At 35.9% G+C, this 17,492-nt stretch overlaps 2 protein-coding genes across 4 annotated transcripts in view; one reads left to right on the top strand and one right to left on the bottom strand.

Annotated features, from left to right (window-relative positions):
• Positions 1-2,082: 2,082 nt before the first annotated feature.
• UBE2E3 (ubiquitin conjugating enzyme E2 E3) overlaps positions 2,083-17,492 on the bottom strand; it is an 88,874-nt gene continuing 73,464 nt past the window's right edge. For 2 of the 3 annotated variants that reach the window (XM_032356115.1, XM_032356114.1), the window contains exons 4-6: positions 9,382-9,514; positions 4,055-4,202; positions 2,083-2,863 (exon numbers count right to left, since the gene is read on the bottom strand). In XM_032356115.1, coding sequence (XP_032212006.1) covers positions 2,766-2,863; positions 4,055-4,202; positions 9,382-9,514 — 379 coding nt within the window. In that variant the 3' untranslated portion in view covers positions 2,083-2,765. The remainder of the gene's footprint in view (positions 2,864-4,054; positions 4,203-9,381; positions 9,515-17,492) is intronic. The other variant, XM_032356113.1, reaches the window with a different exon arrangement.
• Positions 4,715-5,609, top strand: LOC116597848 (39S ribosomal protein L48, mitochondrial-like). The gene has a single exon (XM_032356112.1). The coding sequence runs from the start codon at positions 4,770-4,772 to the stop codon at positions 5,409-5,411; it is 642 nt and encodes a 213-aa protein (XP_032212003.1). The 5' UTR covers positions 4,715-4,769; the 3' UTR covers positions 5,412-5,609.

Genomic DNA, 17,492 nt, shown 5'->3' with positions numbered 1-17,492 from the left:
TTTACAGAAGTTATCAATCTACCAATATCTGCTGTTACATAGATACAGTCAATATTAACTGTGATGTTACAAATCACAACCTGGTGAAGAATGGAGACTGTACTTTCCCCCACCGTACTGGCCATGTAATCTGGGCAAGTTACTGAACCCACCTGTGCATCAGTTTCACTCTGTCAACCAAACATGGTCAGAGAGTATCCTCTCATGAGCTTTGCTGGGGACATTCAGTAGCTAAGCAGTGGCTGGCATGCAGTGGCTGCATGGCCCTGCATGGCACACTGCAGGGCTCCTCTGAGAGCACTGGACCAGAATTTGAGCACAGCAGGCTCAATGCGATGCTCAAGGCCATGACTACTCTTGAACACCTACAAAGTGATATTTGGACTTTCACTTATATAATTTGTTCTTAATGGGCAAGAAAAAAAATCCAGTTTCTGAAATACCACCACTTACATCCAGAGCAAAGTTTTATGGGGGGAAAACCCCCACCCTATTTGTAGATGAATACTTATAAAACTGAAAAGCGGACCTACAGTTTTTCAGAAATAGAAAACAAGATAAAAAGAAATATTCAGGATTTTAAGGGAAACTAATAGTAAAAACCAAATGACAATTGTTATTTTTCAGTCCCTTTGAAATTTTAGCCTGTTCCCTGAAAGAGAAAGCAGAACAAGGGTAACAAATGTTATAGCATTAGACCTACTGAGTTTGAGGGCTAATAGAGAATAAGGAGATAATCAGAATCAACTTTTGTTTCATATATGAATAAACTAAAACTCAAAGAAGTTAAAGTGTCTTACTCAAGGCCATAAAGGTAGTTTGTGAAAGAGCCAGGAACATTTTTAAGTAACCACATCCTTCTTCTCTGTCTCAAGTAAGCCTACAAAGTAGCAAAAAGGTTGGTGGTAGTAATTAGGGGGTAACAAATACAGAAAGTCTAATGATAGCATCCCAAACATCCTAATACTCATTATGATGAAAGCTTTTCTGGCATCAAGAGAGAGGTTCACTACTTTAGGATGCAGAATATACGATACTGGAAGTGGGGAAAAAAACACCTTTTGCAGCTCACCTACACAGAAATCCTTACAGTTTACATCACACTGACTTGAACTCCATTATCGATTATTACCACCCAAAATAGTCAAGGCTCAGAGGTTTTCATAGGCCCAAGCCTAAATTCTTCAAAATATTTGCTTAGTGTTCCTCTGTAATATGGAGAGATGGAGTAAGACAATTTAAGACTTCCATTAAAAATTCTCAAGTAGGAGGCCCATTACTCTTAGTGAGGGTATGCGCTACTATAAATGCTTTACTTTATTAGCTTAAAGCAATGTATTTTTATGCTAATAACTCTACTCTATAAATTTTAAGATGGTATGCTAAACTCCTTATTTAGGACTAGAGAAGACATTTGCACCACATTCCACAACCTTGGCTACAGGACTGGAGAACTACCTCAATAATTATCATAGTCATAGAAAAAAATTAAGCACATTTATAACATTTACCAAACCTGAATATTGCAAAGTAATTCTCCTATAAGAAATCTAATATTTGATAACTATAACCAAAAAGAAGTAACCTGTAAAACCCTTAAAATTTAGTTATTTTTTTCAAATGAGGAAAAAATGCCACATCCGTACACTAATCCAGAGTTCTGTCCCATCTCCAGGCCAGACAACGGCTTCTGTGTTCAACTCTGCTTCTAGCTATTATCTGCTGGCTAAGGGCCTAAAAAGAATGGTAATACACACAATACACCATGAAAATTCAAGACCAGGATTAGTAGCAAAGTAAAAAATGTACCAACGACACAGAAGTATTATCAGATTAAAGTTATCTGACAACACTGTCCAATGGTGGATGGAAATCACCACTTGGGAAACAAAATGTTCCATAAGTTAATACCAGATTCCTGAGTGAGTCACAATTTACATTATCTTTTGCTTAACTATCATGGAAGTAGAGCATTGTGTGTTTTGAGATCAATGATTTAAAATCCAGTTTTACATATTTAAGCTCATTATATGCTCTCATTAGTAAGTACTTCAAGGAAAAAAAACTACACATTTAACAAGATTTCAAATGTTTTCACTTTAACAATTCCTTTATTTGTACTGGTCCTTAGTAGTCAATCTTCATATCCGCATTTTTGTTTCATCAACAATCATCTCAGACACACCTTCTAACAAGATTGACTTAAAATATTACGACAGGAAACTATGCCTTCAGGAGCATGTTTATTGTGTTTGAGATGATACATCAGGTGCTCTCTGAGCTACAAAGGGTAAAAGGAAATCCTCTCATTACAAACTGACAAAGGTAAAAGGTAAAACATTTTTCACAACAGCATGAACCACATACTCAGAAATAGATCTGGGTTTAATACAAATGACATAATTCCTAGTCATCTACGGCTACTTTTATAACTTCATACAGATAATGAATTAGGCTAAAATGCACTATAATATTTGGTAGACTTCAGGACCAGTATCCTTAGTACATCACAAAATACATTTTGATATCCCAAAGAAGCAAGACTTGCAAGTAGGCGTTTTAAACATAACTAATCTACAGCTACAAAGTTCTACTCTTGATAGCATTTACCTTTTTGGGGAGTCTCCCAGTCTCCAAAGGATAAAAGCAGAGAGTAGAATCAGTATAACATATACACAGAAGTCCGTATTGTAAAGGCTATAAAGATTTGCAGCACAGTGGGAAGGGGCCCTCTGCTCCTTCACACCGCATACAAATTCTGTGAATTATGTGGCGTATCTCTTGGTCCACTGTCTGGCTATCCTGTCATGTTCTGCTCTGTTGGTCAAATACTGAGTGGCTATGCTTCCAACCAGAGGATCCGCTGGAAAAAAAGAAAGAACAGTAAGAAATATTACACAGTGTCTTATTACAGTTTTAATACTCTAGTAAATTAAAACACTAATTTTTCAGCAGCATCTTTTTATATAATGGCTAAATTTTCAAGATTAAAATGCTTTAAATAACACAAGCATCTGTCTATTTTAATATTCAAATTAGAAAAGCCCTTTTAACTAAAAAATACATGCTTACTTAATAAACTTGATTTTTTAAATACTACTACTCTCCATTTTATTCAGCAATGGAAGTGTGGCTGGTGATTATATTTCTACCTTCTTCTGGATGTTTAAAAATGTGATTTTTAAATAAAAATGCAAATCTTACAATATAGTTTACAGCATTTCTATCTAGATAGTATGTACATTCACAAGCATTTAAAATATTATTAAGCATATGTACTTTCCTTCAGTGCCTTGCTCTTTCCCTATCAGTTCACTTAGAGCTGCCTCACCCTTTTTAATTCTCTTGGGCATAGGTAAAACTGCTGGGCTTACAATAAAAGTAAAAGCCTTTGGTGATTAGTTCAATATGTAGAAAAAGTAATTCAACTTTTTAAAAAATGACCACTTAGTAAGATAACATATGTAAAATCCCAGGCTTAAACATCACTCTTTCAAGTCAACTACACATGTTAATATGTGGTAATTAAGCATTTCTTGAAAATGTTAGAACTATTTTATTAATGACTTTATCTGAGTTAATACAATCATAATCTAGTTCAACACATCAACTATCACTTTAATATCCACTATTACTACTTATAAAACCTAACTATAATCCAAGAAAGAAGGGAGAACAAGAAGCCATACATTAATTACTAAGTAAGCAGTTGCTTTAGAGCACACGACAGCATGGAAGGAGCTAGAAAAGGAGGCACTGGTGCCAGTCACGGCTTTCTTCATATCAAACAGGGTTTGTACCACTACATAATTTAGAAAAAAGTCCATCAACGACAGAAAGAAAGTAATTATAGGTAGCATGCCATTAATAAAATAAACAAAGTTACTGTGAGACTTTTGGTCTATTCTAAATGAAATGGCTTTGATAATTTCCTTGCAAAATGATTTATGCTTATCTTTCCACCAACAGCATTTACTTCCTCAAATCCATAGTTAAGGCAAGAACACAATGGTTTCTGTAGCTCCACTGCGTGTGTTAATAAAGGTTTGCTTACCAGGGTTGCAATCTGTCAAAAGAGAACAAATCGACAGCAAAACCTTTGAAATAGTCAAAGCAGGACTCCAGTTGTCTTTAAGGATGTCCAGACAGATGACTCCCTGACTGTTGATGTTGCAGTGATAGATTCTGGTGCGGAAAGTAACCTAAGGGCAATTCCATTAAAAACAAAGAAAAGGAAGGCTTTATTACCAACTAAAACTCTCATCAGCAAAAGTAAAGTATAGAGTATACATCATAGACACTAAATAGAAAATAATTTACTGAAGAGCTAATAAATATCAGATTTAACTAATATCAAAAGTAAATGATTTTAGGGGCGCCTGGGTGGCTCACTTGGCTAAGCGACTGCCTTCAGCTCAGGTCATGATCCTGGAGTCCCCAGCTCAAGTCACCCATCATCAGGCTCCCTGCTCAGCAGGGAGTCTGCTTCTCCCGCTGACCTCTCTCCTCTCATGCTCTCTCTCTCTCATTCTCTCTGTCTCACTCTCAAAGAAATAAATAAAATCTTAAAAAAAAAAAAAAAGTAAAAGATTTTATTTGGGACGCCTGGGTTAAGCATCCAACTCAATCTCAGCTCACGTCTTAATCTCAGGGTAGTGAGTTCAAGCCCCACACTGAGCGTGGAGCCTAGTTTAAAAAGAAAAAATAGGCCCGGGGATCGCTGCAGGTTGGGCAGGGTTTCAGCTTAGAGTTAGCGACCGCAACAGCAGATGATGAACGGAGCTCTGGGAAAGATGCTGTGTCTGAGTAACGATATCATTTTTAAGCAAGCCTTTTCTCTCTTAAGGGTCAGAACTTCAGGAGAAAATCCCATCAGTTCTGCAGGTGGCATTCTGCTGAGTACCAGTCGGCACTACAAGACAAGGCCTATCCATGGCATTGGAAGATACAAGCACCTAGTGAAACCACAGGAGCCCAAGAAGAAGAGGGTAAAAGTGGAAGTGAGACCCATTAATTTGGGGACAGATTATGAATATGGGGTTTTAAACATTCACCTGACTGCATACGACATGGCTGTGGTGGAGAGTTATGCCCAATATGTTCACAACCTCTGTAACCATCTATCCATTAAAGTTGAGAAAAGTTACACTATGCCCACCAAAACCATGGAGGTGTTGCGGCTACAGGACCAAGGCAGCAAAATGCTCCAGGACTCAGTTCTCACCACCCATGAGCGAGTGGTTCAGATCAGCAGTTTGAGTGCTACATTTGCAGAGATTTTCTTGGAAATAATCCAAAGCAATCTTCCCGAAGGAGTGAGATTATCAGTGAAGGAGCACACTGAAGAAGACTTCAAGGGAAGGTTGAAAGCTCGGCCAGAGCTGGAAGAACTATTGGCCAAGTTGAACTAGCTCACTGCAGACTCTCATGTCAGGACTCGTGATACTGAGTGGTCAAAGTTAAGCAGAAGACCCTGACTTTTAGCTATCATACTACCCGTCCCCATTAGCCAGGAATGCCTCCTCTCTGATAAGGAGGAGTGCTTGCCAACTCTCACCACTTTCCTTTGTGCCAACCTAAGACATTCTCCATCTAATAAAAATCTACAGCTGAAAATAAATAAATAAATAAATAAATAAATTAAATTAAATAAAAAAATAAAAAGAAAAAATAAAAAAGGAAATGGTTTTATTCAGTTCAGTTGAGATTTTTTTTACCCAGCAGATTAGGTACCATATCAGTTTTACACCAAAGTAAGTAGCCGATTTGGTTGGTTTACTGTAAACAAATGACACAAAATAATTTTGTGTATGTATGACCATATATATATATATATATATATATATATATATATACACACACCATATACACATGCACACATGTGCACGCACAGCTCTGTTTTAGCGTCAAAGGTAAGAAGGAACTCAGGAAGAAATTAATTTACCATAAAACAAAAGTTACATTCGTTTCTTAGTAGAAAACATCAGTATCAACTCAGCTAATGTCCTGTCACGTATCAGAAAACATTGGACAAGGATTTAGAGGATGGTTGATGAAATCACCAGTCTATTTTTTAGCCTTTTGTTTCTGCAACTGGTTCAGTGCCTTGTTAGACTAAGACAGTAAAATGAAATAAAAGCAAGGTCGTAAGGTAATGAATAAAGGAAACTATTTATCAGATATATGAAAAAAGGGGGTAAATCATAGGAACAAATACTGGCAAGTTTCAAAACAGTCACAAGGGGCGCCTGGGTGGCTCAGTGGGTTAAAGCCTCTGCCTTCGGCTCAGGTCATGGTCCCAGGATTGTGGGATTGGGCCCCGCATCAGGCTCTCTGCTCAGCGGGGAGGCTGCTTCCTCCTCTCTCTCTGCCTGCCTCTCTGCCTGCCTGTGATCTCTGTCTTTCAGATAAATAAATAAAACCTTAAAAAAAAAAAAAAACACAGTCACAAATACTAATGGGGTGGCTAATTCTTAATTTAGAGTAGCTGAGAAAAAAGAAATAAACAGCTCCTGAGCTCTTGGAACTATCAATGTACTATATGATCTCCCTGGTAGAGTCTAGAAAGAAAATATTAAAAGCCCTCTAAAGGGCATCTGGGTGGCTCAGTTGGTGAGGTAACTGCCTTAGGCTCAGGTCATGATCCTGGAGTCCTTGAACTGAGTCCCGCATCAGCCTCCCAGTTCCACGGGGAGTCTGCTTCTCCCTCTGACCTTCTCCCCTCTCATGCTCTCTCACTCTCAAATAAATAAATAAAATCTTAAAAAAAAATAAATTAAATTAAAAGCCCTCAAAAGTATATTTCTGATAAGGATGTATAATTAAAAACAAAAAAGAAACCAGTGGTCTAGCAAGGGAGAGAAAGGGAAGAATCTGTACCTCCAGAACCTCTGTGTAACAGAGTGGACATGTTACCTTTATAGCTCTTAAAATAAGGCTTGTTGAAGTGACACCAGCTAAAAATATACAATACATACCAACATTTCAAAGACACAGTACCAAAAAGAGAATGAAACTCTGACATTAATAATATTTTTTCATTGATTTTATGTTCAAAAGACAATATTTTGGATATACTGGATGTTATTAAAATTAATTTCACTGCTTTTTTCTACCCTTTATAATGTAGCTCATAGAAAATTTAAAATTACACATGTAGCTTGCATTAGATTTCTGTCAGATGCTTCTGCTCTAGAATATGCTCTAGTCAGATGCTTCTGCTTTAGAATAACACATGTTTAGATCACCAAGAGCTGACTACTCAACAGACATACGTGATTTATAAACACAATTAATAATATGAATCCTTTTGGGGCACCTGGGTGGCTCAGCAGGTTAAGCGTGTGTCTTTGGCTCTGGTCATGATCCCAGGGTTCTGGGATCAGGTACTGAGTTGGGCTCCCTGCTCAGTAGGGAGTGGCTTCTCCTTCTCCCCCTGCTCACTCTTGGCACGTGCATGCGTGTGCGCTTTCTCTCTCAAATAAATTTTACAAAATCTTAAAAAAATACTTCGAATCCATTCAACTATTAATAGTTGGTGAACGGAAGAGAATTAAATTTTTATTATTCCTCAAGAAGTTCAACACTTTACCTGAACTTCAAGAATAAGCAGAATTGTATAGAAATAATTGCATCTAACACCAAAATAACAGCAGTATTCTTTCCTTCTCACTTGTTCAACCACAGATCTGGATAGTGCTTCATAATACTGTGTCAGATATCTTAGGGAAGAGGAATGATTCATCATGGAAGGATTAGAAAATTAAAATACAAAAAAATTAAATGCTAAATTAAAACATAACCACTATATTAACCAAAACAACTAATAAATCATACATAGAATTACGGTTTGAAAGGTTTATGTTAGTCATTTTCTAATTAACATTAAAAGAGGCCAAGAAAAATAGGAAAGCCTTTTCTTTAACAAATATTCCCTCATAAAAATAATTTTGTAAAAAATAAATCTTGCAAACTTTTTTCTAATTTTGCTACCACATTAAAACCAATTTCAAGAAAAATGAGGCATCTAGAAAGAAGTATCACTATTTATCAAAGACAGCTATGATTTTGTTTTCTGTAATACCGGAAACTTAACCAATGAATATAAATTGAGCAGTTAGTGATACACCAGCACTTAACATGTGTCATTCTGAATGTTAATACAATTTGTAGTATCATTCACACAAAGGCTTTGTTCCTTTTACTTGAACTAGCAAGATATACTCTACATACGTGAGCACATTCAATAAGACAATCATTTAAAAATCTTAAATTCTAATGGGATCACATAGTATAATACTCAAAAAATACTGATAACTCTAGTTCACAGCAAAATACCTTTAGGTGATAGGGAACCCTGATGTCTGTACTTTGAGGTAAATACCACTAGGTGGAACTGTTATCTTATTAGATAATGGGAGAAATAATCCCAGGTCTAAAAACAAACAAAAAACAAACAAAAAACCTTAATTTTTACTCTCCAGGCACCCCAACCCAAGCATGCAAGTGAGCACAGGCATTGAATTGCTACGCAGGCATTAAATTGCTACATGTATTCTAAATAGTGTAGGGAACATAAGGAACTATGTTGAAAAGAAAAACATTTCATCATAGTTCAAGGCTTGATAACAACATACTTTTCCCCTGACATATCAGAAGTCTCTGTAACTAGACCATAATTATGTTCAGGCTTAACACTGGCAGTTTTTACCTGTTGGCTTGACCACTTTATAATGAGAAGTGAGAGGAGGAAACCATCCAGGTAATTGTTATGTTTAAGACTTGAAAAATAATTGCCAGTCATTACAAGGTACAACTCAACCCTTCTGTTATCCATCTAGTTAATATTGCGAGCCAGCTGAGACATAAGCCACACAGCCACCCTTACTCCCATTACTACATCGTATCTACAGAGGTCACAGAGTAAGCTGATTAAATAATAGTAGTTTCCCTCTTCTTTGCTGTTTTTCTAGTTTTTGCTGATCTGTAAAGATAAGGTATAAGCATAAAATTCAAGTTATTTAATTCTTAATTCTGCAAGCTGTCCAACAGGTTTACTTTTTTTTTTTTAACCCCAATGTTTCTCAACAAAGTCCATAGGATATTTTCCCTTATAACATAAATTTAAAATGTACCTGCTTTACTGGTATGCAAAGTGGCATACTTTTATTTACAATTAACAAACCCTCTTCCTGCTGATTATAAAGTTATTTGTATAGGCAGTAATCAATTTCTTTCCGTTTTAAAATTCTTGGTTACATGAGAGCTTCTGTATCAATTCATGAAAAATAATGAAATAAAAATGATTACATCAATACACATTTAACCTCTAGTATTTTGGAAAAGGATAAATATTAAAGAATGGACTTCTAAGGTTCTTACCTTTGGTGGCTTAAATGGATAATCAGATGAAAAAGTGATATCCAGAAAAAACACACCACCTTCATATACAGAACCTGGTGGACCAAGTATAGTTGATCTCCATTCATAAATGTTATCTCCTTTAGGCCCAGCACTATTTAAAAGAAATTAAAAATCAATGTGTATATCCGTAAGTAATGAATGTTAACATCTAAAACCAATTAAGTATTAAAAGTAAATTAGCAATTGAGAACAATGAGATAAATGTAAGTCCCAGTGTGTGCATACATATATGTATAAATTATTTGCAAATATTTCAAATTTACAGAAAAACTGCGAGAACAAAGAACACAAGTATAATCTTACCCAGACTGTTCCTGTTAGCATTTGGACCCATCAACTCTTTCATTTTCTCCCTCCCTCCCCTGCTTTCTCTCTATGTACGTGTATATATATATACATGTGTACACATACACACACACCCACAGTGCTTTTTTTGAGCCATGTGAGAATAAGCTGAATGAATACATCTGGCCCCCTCCCCATAAATACTTAAGTGTGCACATTCCCTAAATTAACCTCCAATATAATCACAATATAGCTACTTCAGTAAATATATTAATAAAACTTTAACCTATAATCTGCAAAATAATGTCTCTTTAAAAATTTAATTTTCCTCCAGATACAGAATCTACTCTTGTGATCATCTATGTTCTATGTCTTTTGTTTCCTTTAATATGGCACTTTTCCACCTTTGACTTTTATAACAAACATTAACATTTTGGAAGAATACAGTCATCTTCCTCCCCATCACCTCCTTCTTCTTTTAATAGAATGCTCATCTTTTTTGAGTTATCTGGTTTCCTCATAATTAGATGCAGACAGTGCATTCCCGGCCAAATAGTATGTAAGTGATGTGTTCTCAAGCTACCATGGTATTCATTTATCTATCCCTAATTGGTGATGTTAATTTTTATCACCTAGATCAAGTGCTGTCTGATTTTCCTACTGCTTACTATTTTTTCCCTGCAACCAATAAATAACATTTGGATAGACACTTTAAGACCATGCAAACATTCTGCTCTTTATCAAAATTTCTCCCCTAGATTTAACATCCAAGCTATAAAATATAAACTATATATAGTAACAGTATATAAACTATACTGTGATGGTGATAAAATCATGGTTTTTCCAATTTCAGTATTTCTTCTACATTATCAGCTAGCCCTTGACCCCTCTCATTTCCTCTTTGTATGAATCTGTGTATTACTGGTGTGGTTTTCATGGATTTTTTTCCCCTGATGATTTATATAATTCATTACTACCTTTAACTCTTTTTGATGACAAATTTGGCCAGTGAGAGCCCCTTCCCAATAGCCCCTCTACTCCTGTGACAGGCTGCTGTGATGTTAGGAGTACTTCCTTACTTTCTGCCATAACTAGATGTCCCAGGATTCCAGTCTTGGAATCAGTCATTTCCTCAGAGAGCCCTGGTTCCATTTAGTCTCACACATGGAATGTTAGAAACCAAAGTCTGCGTGCTAGATGCTATTAAGTCCCAGGTACATTACATTGTGCTTAACAATACATCATTTCACTTATAAAATTCAAAACAAGAGAAATAATTCAAAAATAATCTAGCCTCACAATTATTTGCTGGTAAGGCACATCCACTGTTCCTTAAATTCTCTTCCAATTTACCCTCAGACTTCCTTTCTTCCCTAACCTTTGCCATCATGAATTATCTTGACTTTCTGAACTAATGTATAATACATATACAGCATTTCCTCTTTAAAAGTAACCACCAGTTTAGAAATTCACCTGCATGTTTAATTTAAAATAAGTGTAAACAGCATTGATAAATCACCCACATTAATCACAACAGGACTTTCAAGCATAGTTACAATAATTTGACTGTATCTTATTAGTTCTGTAAAATAAGCTGAGAATTGTAAACATGATGGTAAGTGATACTATCAATAATCAAATGTGTGCTCTGAAAAAATAGTTCATACAGAAAGGATGTAGAAAACTTGATGGTATAATCAAAATGTTTACAGCGTGTTTTAAAGACCTATCTTTAAGGTACTTAAATAAAACCCTTACTATTTTGGAATATTTAGGGAAAAACATTTTTCAAAATAAATACTGTTTTATATGTTTCAAGTATACATAGAAACAAACTAATTACAATAATGGCTCACTGTTCTGTCATCATTTGAGAATCAGGTATATTCCCTAAGTGAATTTTTACTGTACTAAAAACATCAAACTGAGTCCTAATTTTGTAAACAAACAAAAAAGGTTTAACCTGATTCAAAAGCATTTTCCTTTCCAAGTTAATTTTTCCCTTGGTGACTTAAGGTAATCATTATATGATTAAATTATAGTGTCAAAGACATCTATGGTGTGGCTGTCTTACTAAAATGATTCTAAACTACATGTGCCACCCAGTGGTGGTGGTAGTAGTAACAACATTAGTTAAGGTTTAGCCCATCCTTATTACATGCCAGGCATTGTTCAAAGCATCATAGTGTATAACTCATTTAATTCTCCTTAAAAATCCATGAAGTAGGTACTATTAGTACATTCCTATTTTTAGATGAGGAAACAAAGGTTCAGAGAGTTAAATAATTTTCCATGTGTCCCATGGCCAGAAAATGACTCAGACAGAACTTAGACAAAGTCTGTGAACTAGTCTGTATTGTCCTCAATGGTTTGCTATATTTCCTCTTATTAATGTCAGTGCTACTACACCTAATTTAATCTCCAAATTCTGCTGATACTTACTTGTGTAAGAATCCAAGGGGTGCTGTTATCCAAACAAAACAAAACAAAACCCCAAAACAAACTTCCTCAGTGATATTAGTTCTCAGTAGAACTATGCTATGCTTCAGGGGATACATTCAAATTTAGCTGGGTTTTACTATATTTTAATGAATCATAGAATTTCAGACTGAAAAGAATCTGGTAGAAGCCAACCCCACCCCGATCCCTGCCCCTTATACTTGAAAAAGCCAACGCAGAGAAAGCAAATGATGAATCTTAAATCCCTTCTGCCAGTTGGCAGAACTGGGATTCCTAAACCAAATTCGTACTCGTTCTTAAGTTTGCTTTCTTCTCACTTATGCTGTTTTGCCACAGGACAAAGGATATGTTTATTATAGCAGAATATTAAATGTGACTTTCCTTCTCGTCTTAGGGGAGACTGAGCAAGGCAGAAGCTTGTGGCAGTATGATTCTTTTACTGTTCCAAGAATACTAAGCCTAGAGTGAGTGACAGCTAAAATCCAGCCCTTGTTTTAAGCTACTTTGTTTAGAGTGAGGAGCCCTTTTTCTTCCCACAAAGGTGCCATCTGCAAATCAAGACATTCTTGGTGGTGGGGGTAAGGGGGTGAGATGTTGGATGCAGAAGTTGTTTCCATTCAAATTCAAGCAAAGGATTTTACAGGCTAGCATCTGATCTGCCACTGAGGCTTCACAGCTGAGTAGAAAATAAGTGATAAATGCTAACAATCTCAAGACATGTACTATTTATACCTTCTCACTGGTTCACCTTCTTTCTCTTTTACACAAGCAATGTAGCATGCTTGTGTAAAAGCATGTTCCACATGCCATCCTAGATCATTTGTTTTTCCCTCTCTGGTGAATCATGTTCAGAAGAATATCACAATACTATTTTCCCAACCTTTTTTAAAAAAAATCAAACATCTATTACTCTATGCCTTCCAGGTCCCATCTCAATGATCTCCTAGCAGGCTTTTACTCCCCTTCACTACACTGAAACAGCATTCATCAAAGGTCACCAATGACCTCACAGGAGACCCAATGCTTATTTCTCAATTTTCATCTTCTTTGGCCCAACAACATTAGACACAGTTGATCACTTTTTCCTCCTTGATATAACTTGTCTGTTTTGTTCCTAGAATAACATACTTGCTGGTTTTCCTCCTAACTTTTCTGGTCCTTCCTTCTCAACCACTAAGTACAGCTCCTTAACTCCCTAACCTAACAATACAGCCAGTCCTTGAGAACTCAGTGCTTGGACCTCTTCTCTGTTGTACTCACAACCCTTCTTTTGCTGACCTCATGACGTTTTATGGCTTCCAGCAGCACCAGAAGGCTCTCAATTCCCAAATCTCCTATCTCCAGACCAGATTTTTTTTATCCTGAGTTCCAGAGCTATACATCTAAATGCTTACTGAACAGTTTTTATTTTGAAATCTAATATTTCAAAACCTATTTATTTTGAAAAGTGCCTCATTTTTAACATGTCCCAAACTAAGTTCCTGGACTCCTCATATAATCTTCCCTGTTTCAGTTAATGCCAACTCCATTCTTCTAGTTCCTCAGAACAAACACAAAGACCTAGCTTTGATAACACTCTTCCCACATCCAGTATCTTGACAAATTCTGATTTTATCTCCAAAATAAACTCAAAATTCTACTGCTTCTCCCTACTCCTACCATCTCGACCTTAATTCAAAACACTAGAATCCTCTCCTGGTTAGTTACAATAGCTCTCTGCTTCCACTTTTGGCCCTATTTCCACCGTGGTAGTCTATTTGCAAACGACAATTAGGCAAAGCAATAGTTAGCAAATCAGATCATATAAGTCTGGTCAAAACTTTCCAAAGGCTTATTACCCTATCCTGTGTGTTCAAGTCAAAGCCTTATGAGACTCACAATGCAATGTTGAGACCCAACAATCTGTTGCCACCACCACTACCATATCCTTCTTGTCTGCTCCTCTCTTCCTTGTTCAACTGGCTGTAGCAACCTGTTTCTCCAACACACAGTGTACATTTCCACTGCAGGGCTTCTGCAGGGATAAAGCTCTGCCTGGAATGTTTTTCTTCGCGATGGTAACATGGTTTGGGTTCATCACCTTCTGCAGGTCTTGACAAAAAAGTCACCTTTTCAGTGAGGCCTTTCTTGGACACTCTATCTAAAAATGTCACACATGAGCTCCACACATTTTATGTATTCCTTTCAATGTTTTTCTCCATATTACTTATCACTCTCTAACATATTATATAGTTCACCCATTTATCTTACTTATCATCTGTCTGTCTCACTAGAATTTAAGCTTCAAGAGGTTATAAGATATAGATTGGGCTCTACAACTTACAGTGGATTGTGCTTTTTATGCCCTGAAAGTTAAAAAAGTATTTGAGTAACTCAAAGTGACAGAAGAGCTGCGGGACCTGCCCAAGATGAGAAGAAAGGGAGATGCCATAGAGGCAATTTAATAGCAGGGGAAAGGAAAGGAAGGGAGGGGGATGGAAGGGGAAGGGAATGTTTTCTTATATTACCTTCATAAAGAGTTCATTTACTTAATTTACTTCATCAATACAGCAAAAGTAAAATTTATTCCAGTTCTAAGTCAAGTTATGGGAAAACAGAGACAAAATTAACAGGGGCTTTGTTTACTGAAACCTCAATGTGCACAAATGTAAAAAAAAAAAAAAAAAAAAAAAATCTATTATTAAGTTCCATAATTGAGGACACAATTTTTGGTTTAAATGCTATTAAGAAAGTGACAAGTAGCTTTATTCTATTGTTTTTTGCCCTACAAACATTCATCCCTTCTTTTAAATACCATGTTTCCTATAAGCTATTATTGTATGTTCTACACAAAACAACAAAAGTAAAAAGCAGGTAAAAAGCTTAGATAGCAACAAACTTAACCTAAAAATTTTCTGTTACTAGTTGCTCTTATTGTTAACCAGTGACATAACTTTAAACATTAGCAGCATGCGGACTCATATCTTAGCAAAATCCATTTTCTCATTGCTTGAATATTAATCCAACAATTACGATCACTTCAAGGGTCATTAACACTATCCTTTTCCAGCACTGGAGTGATTCTCAATACAAGGTTTCAAGTGCTCAATTTAATAATTGATTCATTCTATAAATAAGCATTTGTTTAAACAATGCTTTTACACACACAACTTTTTAGTCCCCCACCAAGATAAATGCAAAGATTTATACTAAAATTCTGCGTTTTTTTATCCTTGTGGAAAAAACTTTTATCTTAAAATGAGATAAACTAAGTTCAAAGAGAAAAGGACATAACAACTTAAGTCAAGACTTGACATAACTATGAAAATTGTGGTATAATGCTGTGCTCCTTTTAAAATCATTACAGTGTTAAAATGAATATTCCTATGTATATTGCATATGTGTGAATATATACAATGTAGGATGCATTTGAAATTTAAAAAAAAAAAAACTAACATAAAGTTCTTATTGACGCATGGGTTACATAATGGAAGAGCCTGAATTAAGATGCTATACTGATTTAACTTCGATAGGACTTATCCACCCCTCCCTGAGTTTTAACATACTTATACAAAACCTATTAAAAATACCAATAAAACAAAAAAAGAGAACTAAATACAGGCAGAGATACTTTATCTATGTTTATGGGTAAGATAACTCAAGTGTTAAGATGTCAGTTCCTCCCAGCTTCATGTATAGGTTCAGTACAATCCTAGTCAAAATCCCACCAACTTAGTTTGTGGCTAGCAGCAAACTGATTACGAAGTTCATATGGATAGGCAAAAGAATAGCTGACACAATACTGAAGGAGAATCAAGCCAGACACTACCCAACAACTCTAAGACTTAGTATAAAAGCAACAGTAATCAAGTCAGTGTGGTATTGACAAAAGAACAGAAAAACAGATCAATGGAACAGAATAGAAAGCCCAGAAATAGACCCACATAGATAAAGTCAAGTAACCTTTGACAAAGGAGCAAAGGAAAGAGAATGGAGCAAAGATAAAGACAGTCTCAAAAAATGGTGCTGAAACAACCGGACATCCTCATGTAAAAAAATAAAAGTTAGAGACCTTTTATCTTCCACAAATATTAACTCAAAATGGATCACGGAACTACTATAAAATGCAAAACTTTAGGAACTCCTAGAAGAGAACATAAGAAAAAACCTGTATGAGTTTGGGTATGGCAGTGAATTTTTAGCTAAAACAGCAAAGACACAGTCTATTAAAAAAAATTGATAAGCTGGACTACATTAAAATTAAAATCTTCTGCTCTGTAAAAGACAATGTCAAGAAAATGAAAGAGAAGTCACTATAACTATCCCAGCTTCACAGATAAGAAAACCAAAGCTCACTACAGCTAAGCAGCTTCCCCTAAAGTCTTCTGGCTAGGAGGAGGAAGGCAGATGATTCTATCCAAAGAGGGATGGAAGGATGAATGTTTTAGGGCAAAACAACAGAATAGAGCTACTTCTCATCAACAGTGATTCTGGACAGAATATAAGCCTAACTATATCAATGTATTTCCTTCCAGACTTCAGGCCATTTGTTTTAGGTAACCAAGTGCTATTCCTAAGTGCTTTGGAAACAGTCATAGCTCTTTAGTTTGAATGTAATTAGGAGTTCACGACTTATTAGGGAGAGATACAAGACAATGGGAGAGGGGAGATGGTTTAGGAAACAATACAAGGAAATAATTCTACTAACTAAAGAGAGACCAAGCTATCTGCTACCAGATCACAATTATTTTATCTTCCTACTACTCCCCTCCCCCAGAATGACTTCTTTCCAGTAAATGACTTCTCTCCAGTAAATATAAGACCTGTGAAGTCTGCTGGAAAATGATGGTATTTATTGCTTATTAATCCATACTGTACCTTGTGCTGCATATGAATTCACTCTGAATCTGAAAAACGCATTTGAGCTTTTACGATATGCAAACTACAGTACTTTGCATACTTTCCGCAGTAGATTCAATGGAAAAAATAGAAATAAATTCATTCATTCACTAAAGATTTAACTGTCTGCTCTTTTGTGCTGGGCTCCTATGCTGGAAACTAAAGATATAATGGCCATTGCCTTCAGGGAGATTACCATCTAGTGGGGGATATAAATATTATTCAAATATAAGTGTACCTACAAAAAAAAGCAAAACAGAAAATTTGCTACAAAGGAGGGTTATACCTTGCTCAGTGCCAGGGGAAGTGACCTAGTTAGGAAGATCAGGGAAGTTTCACAAAGGAAGCAATGCTTGAGATGATATTTGAAACACCCAATAGAGTTAACTAGGAGAAGGTAAAAGGGAAGAGCTGGGAAAGACTAAATAGCATATGCAAATGCCTTG

Source organism: Mustela erminea, chromosome 8, assembly GCF_009829155.1.
Source record: "Mustela erminea isolate mMusErm1 chromosome 8, mMusErm1.Pri, whole genome shotgun sequence".
Classification (NCBI taxonomy): domain Eukaryota; kingdom Metazoa; phylum Chordata; class Mammalia; order Carnivora; family Mustelidae; genus Mustela; species Mustela erminea.
Note: the sequence above shows the minus strand (reverse complement) of the source record. Positions and strands in the feature narration are given on the sequence as shown.

What these genes read in the sequence shown, in the direction of transcription:
- LOC116597848 (XM_032356112.1), top strand. Translation starts at nt 4,770, where the DNA reads ATGATGAACGGAGCTCTGGGAAAGATGCTGTGTCTGAGTAACGATATC.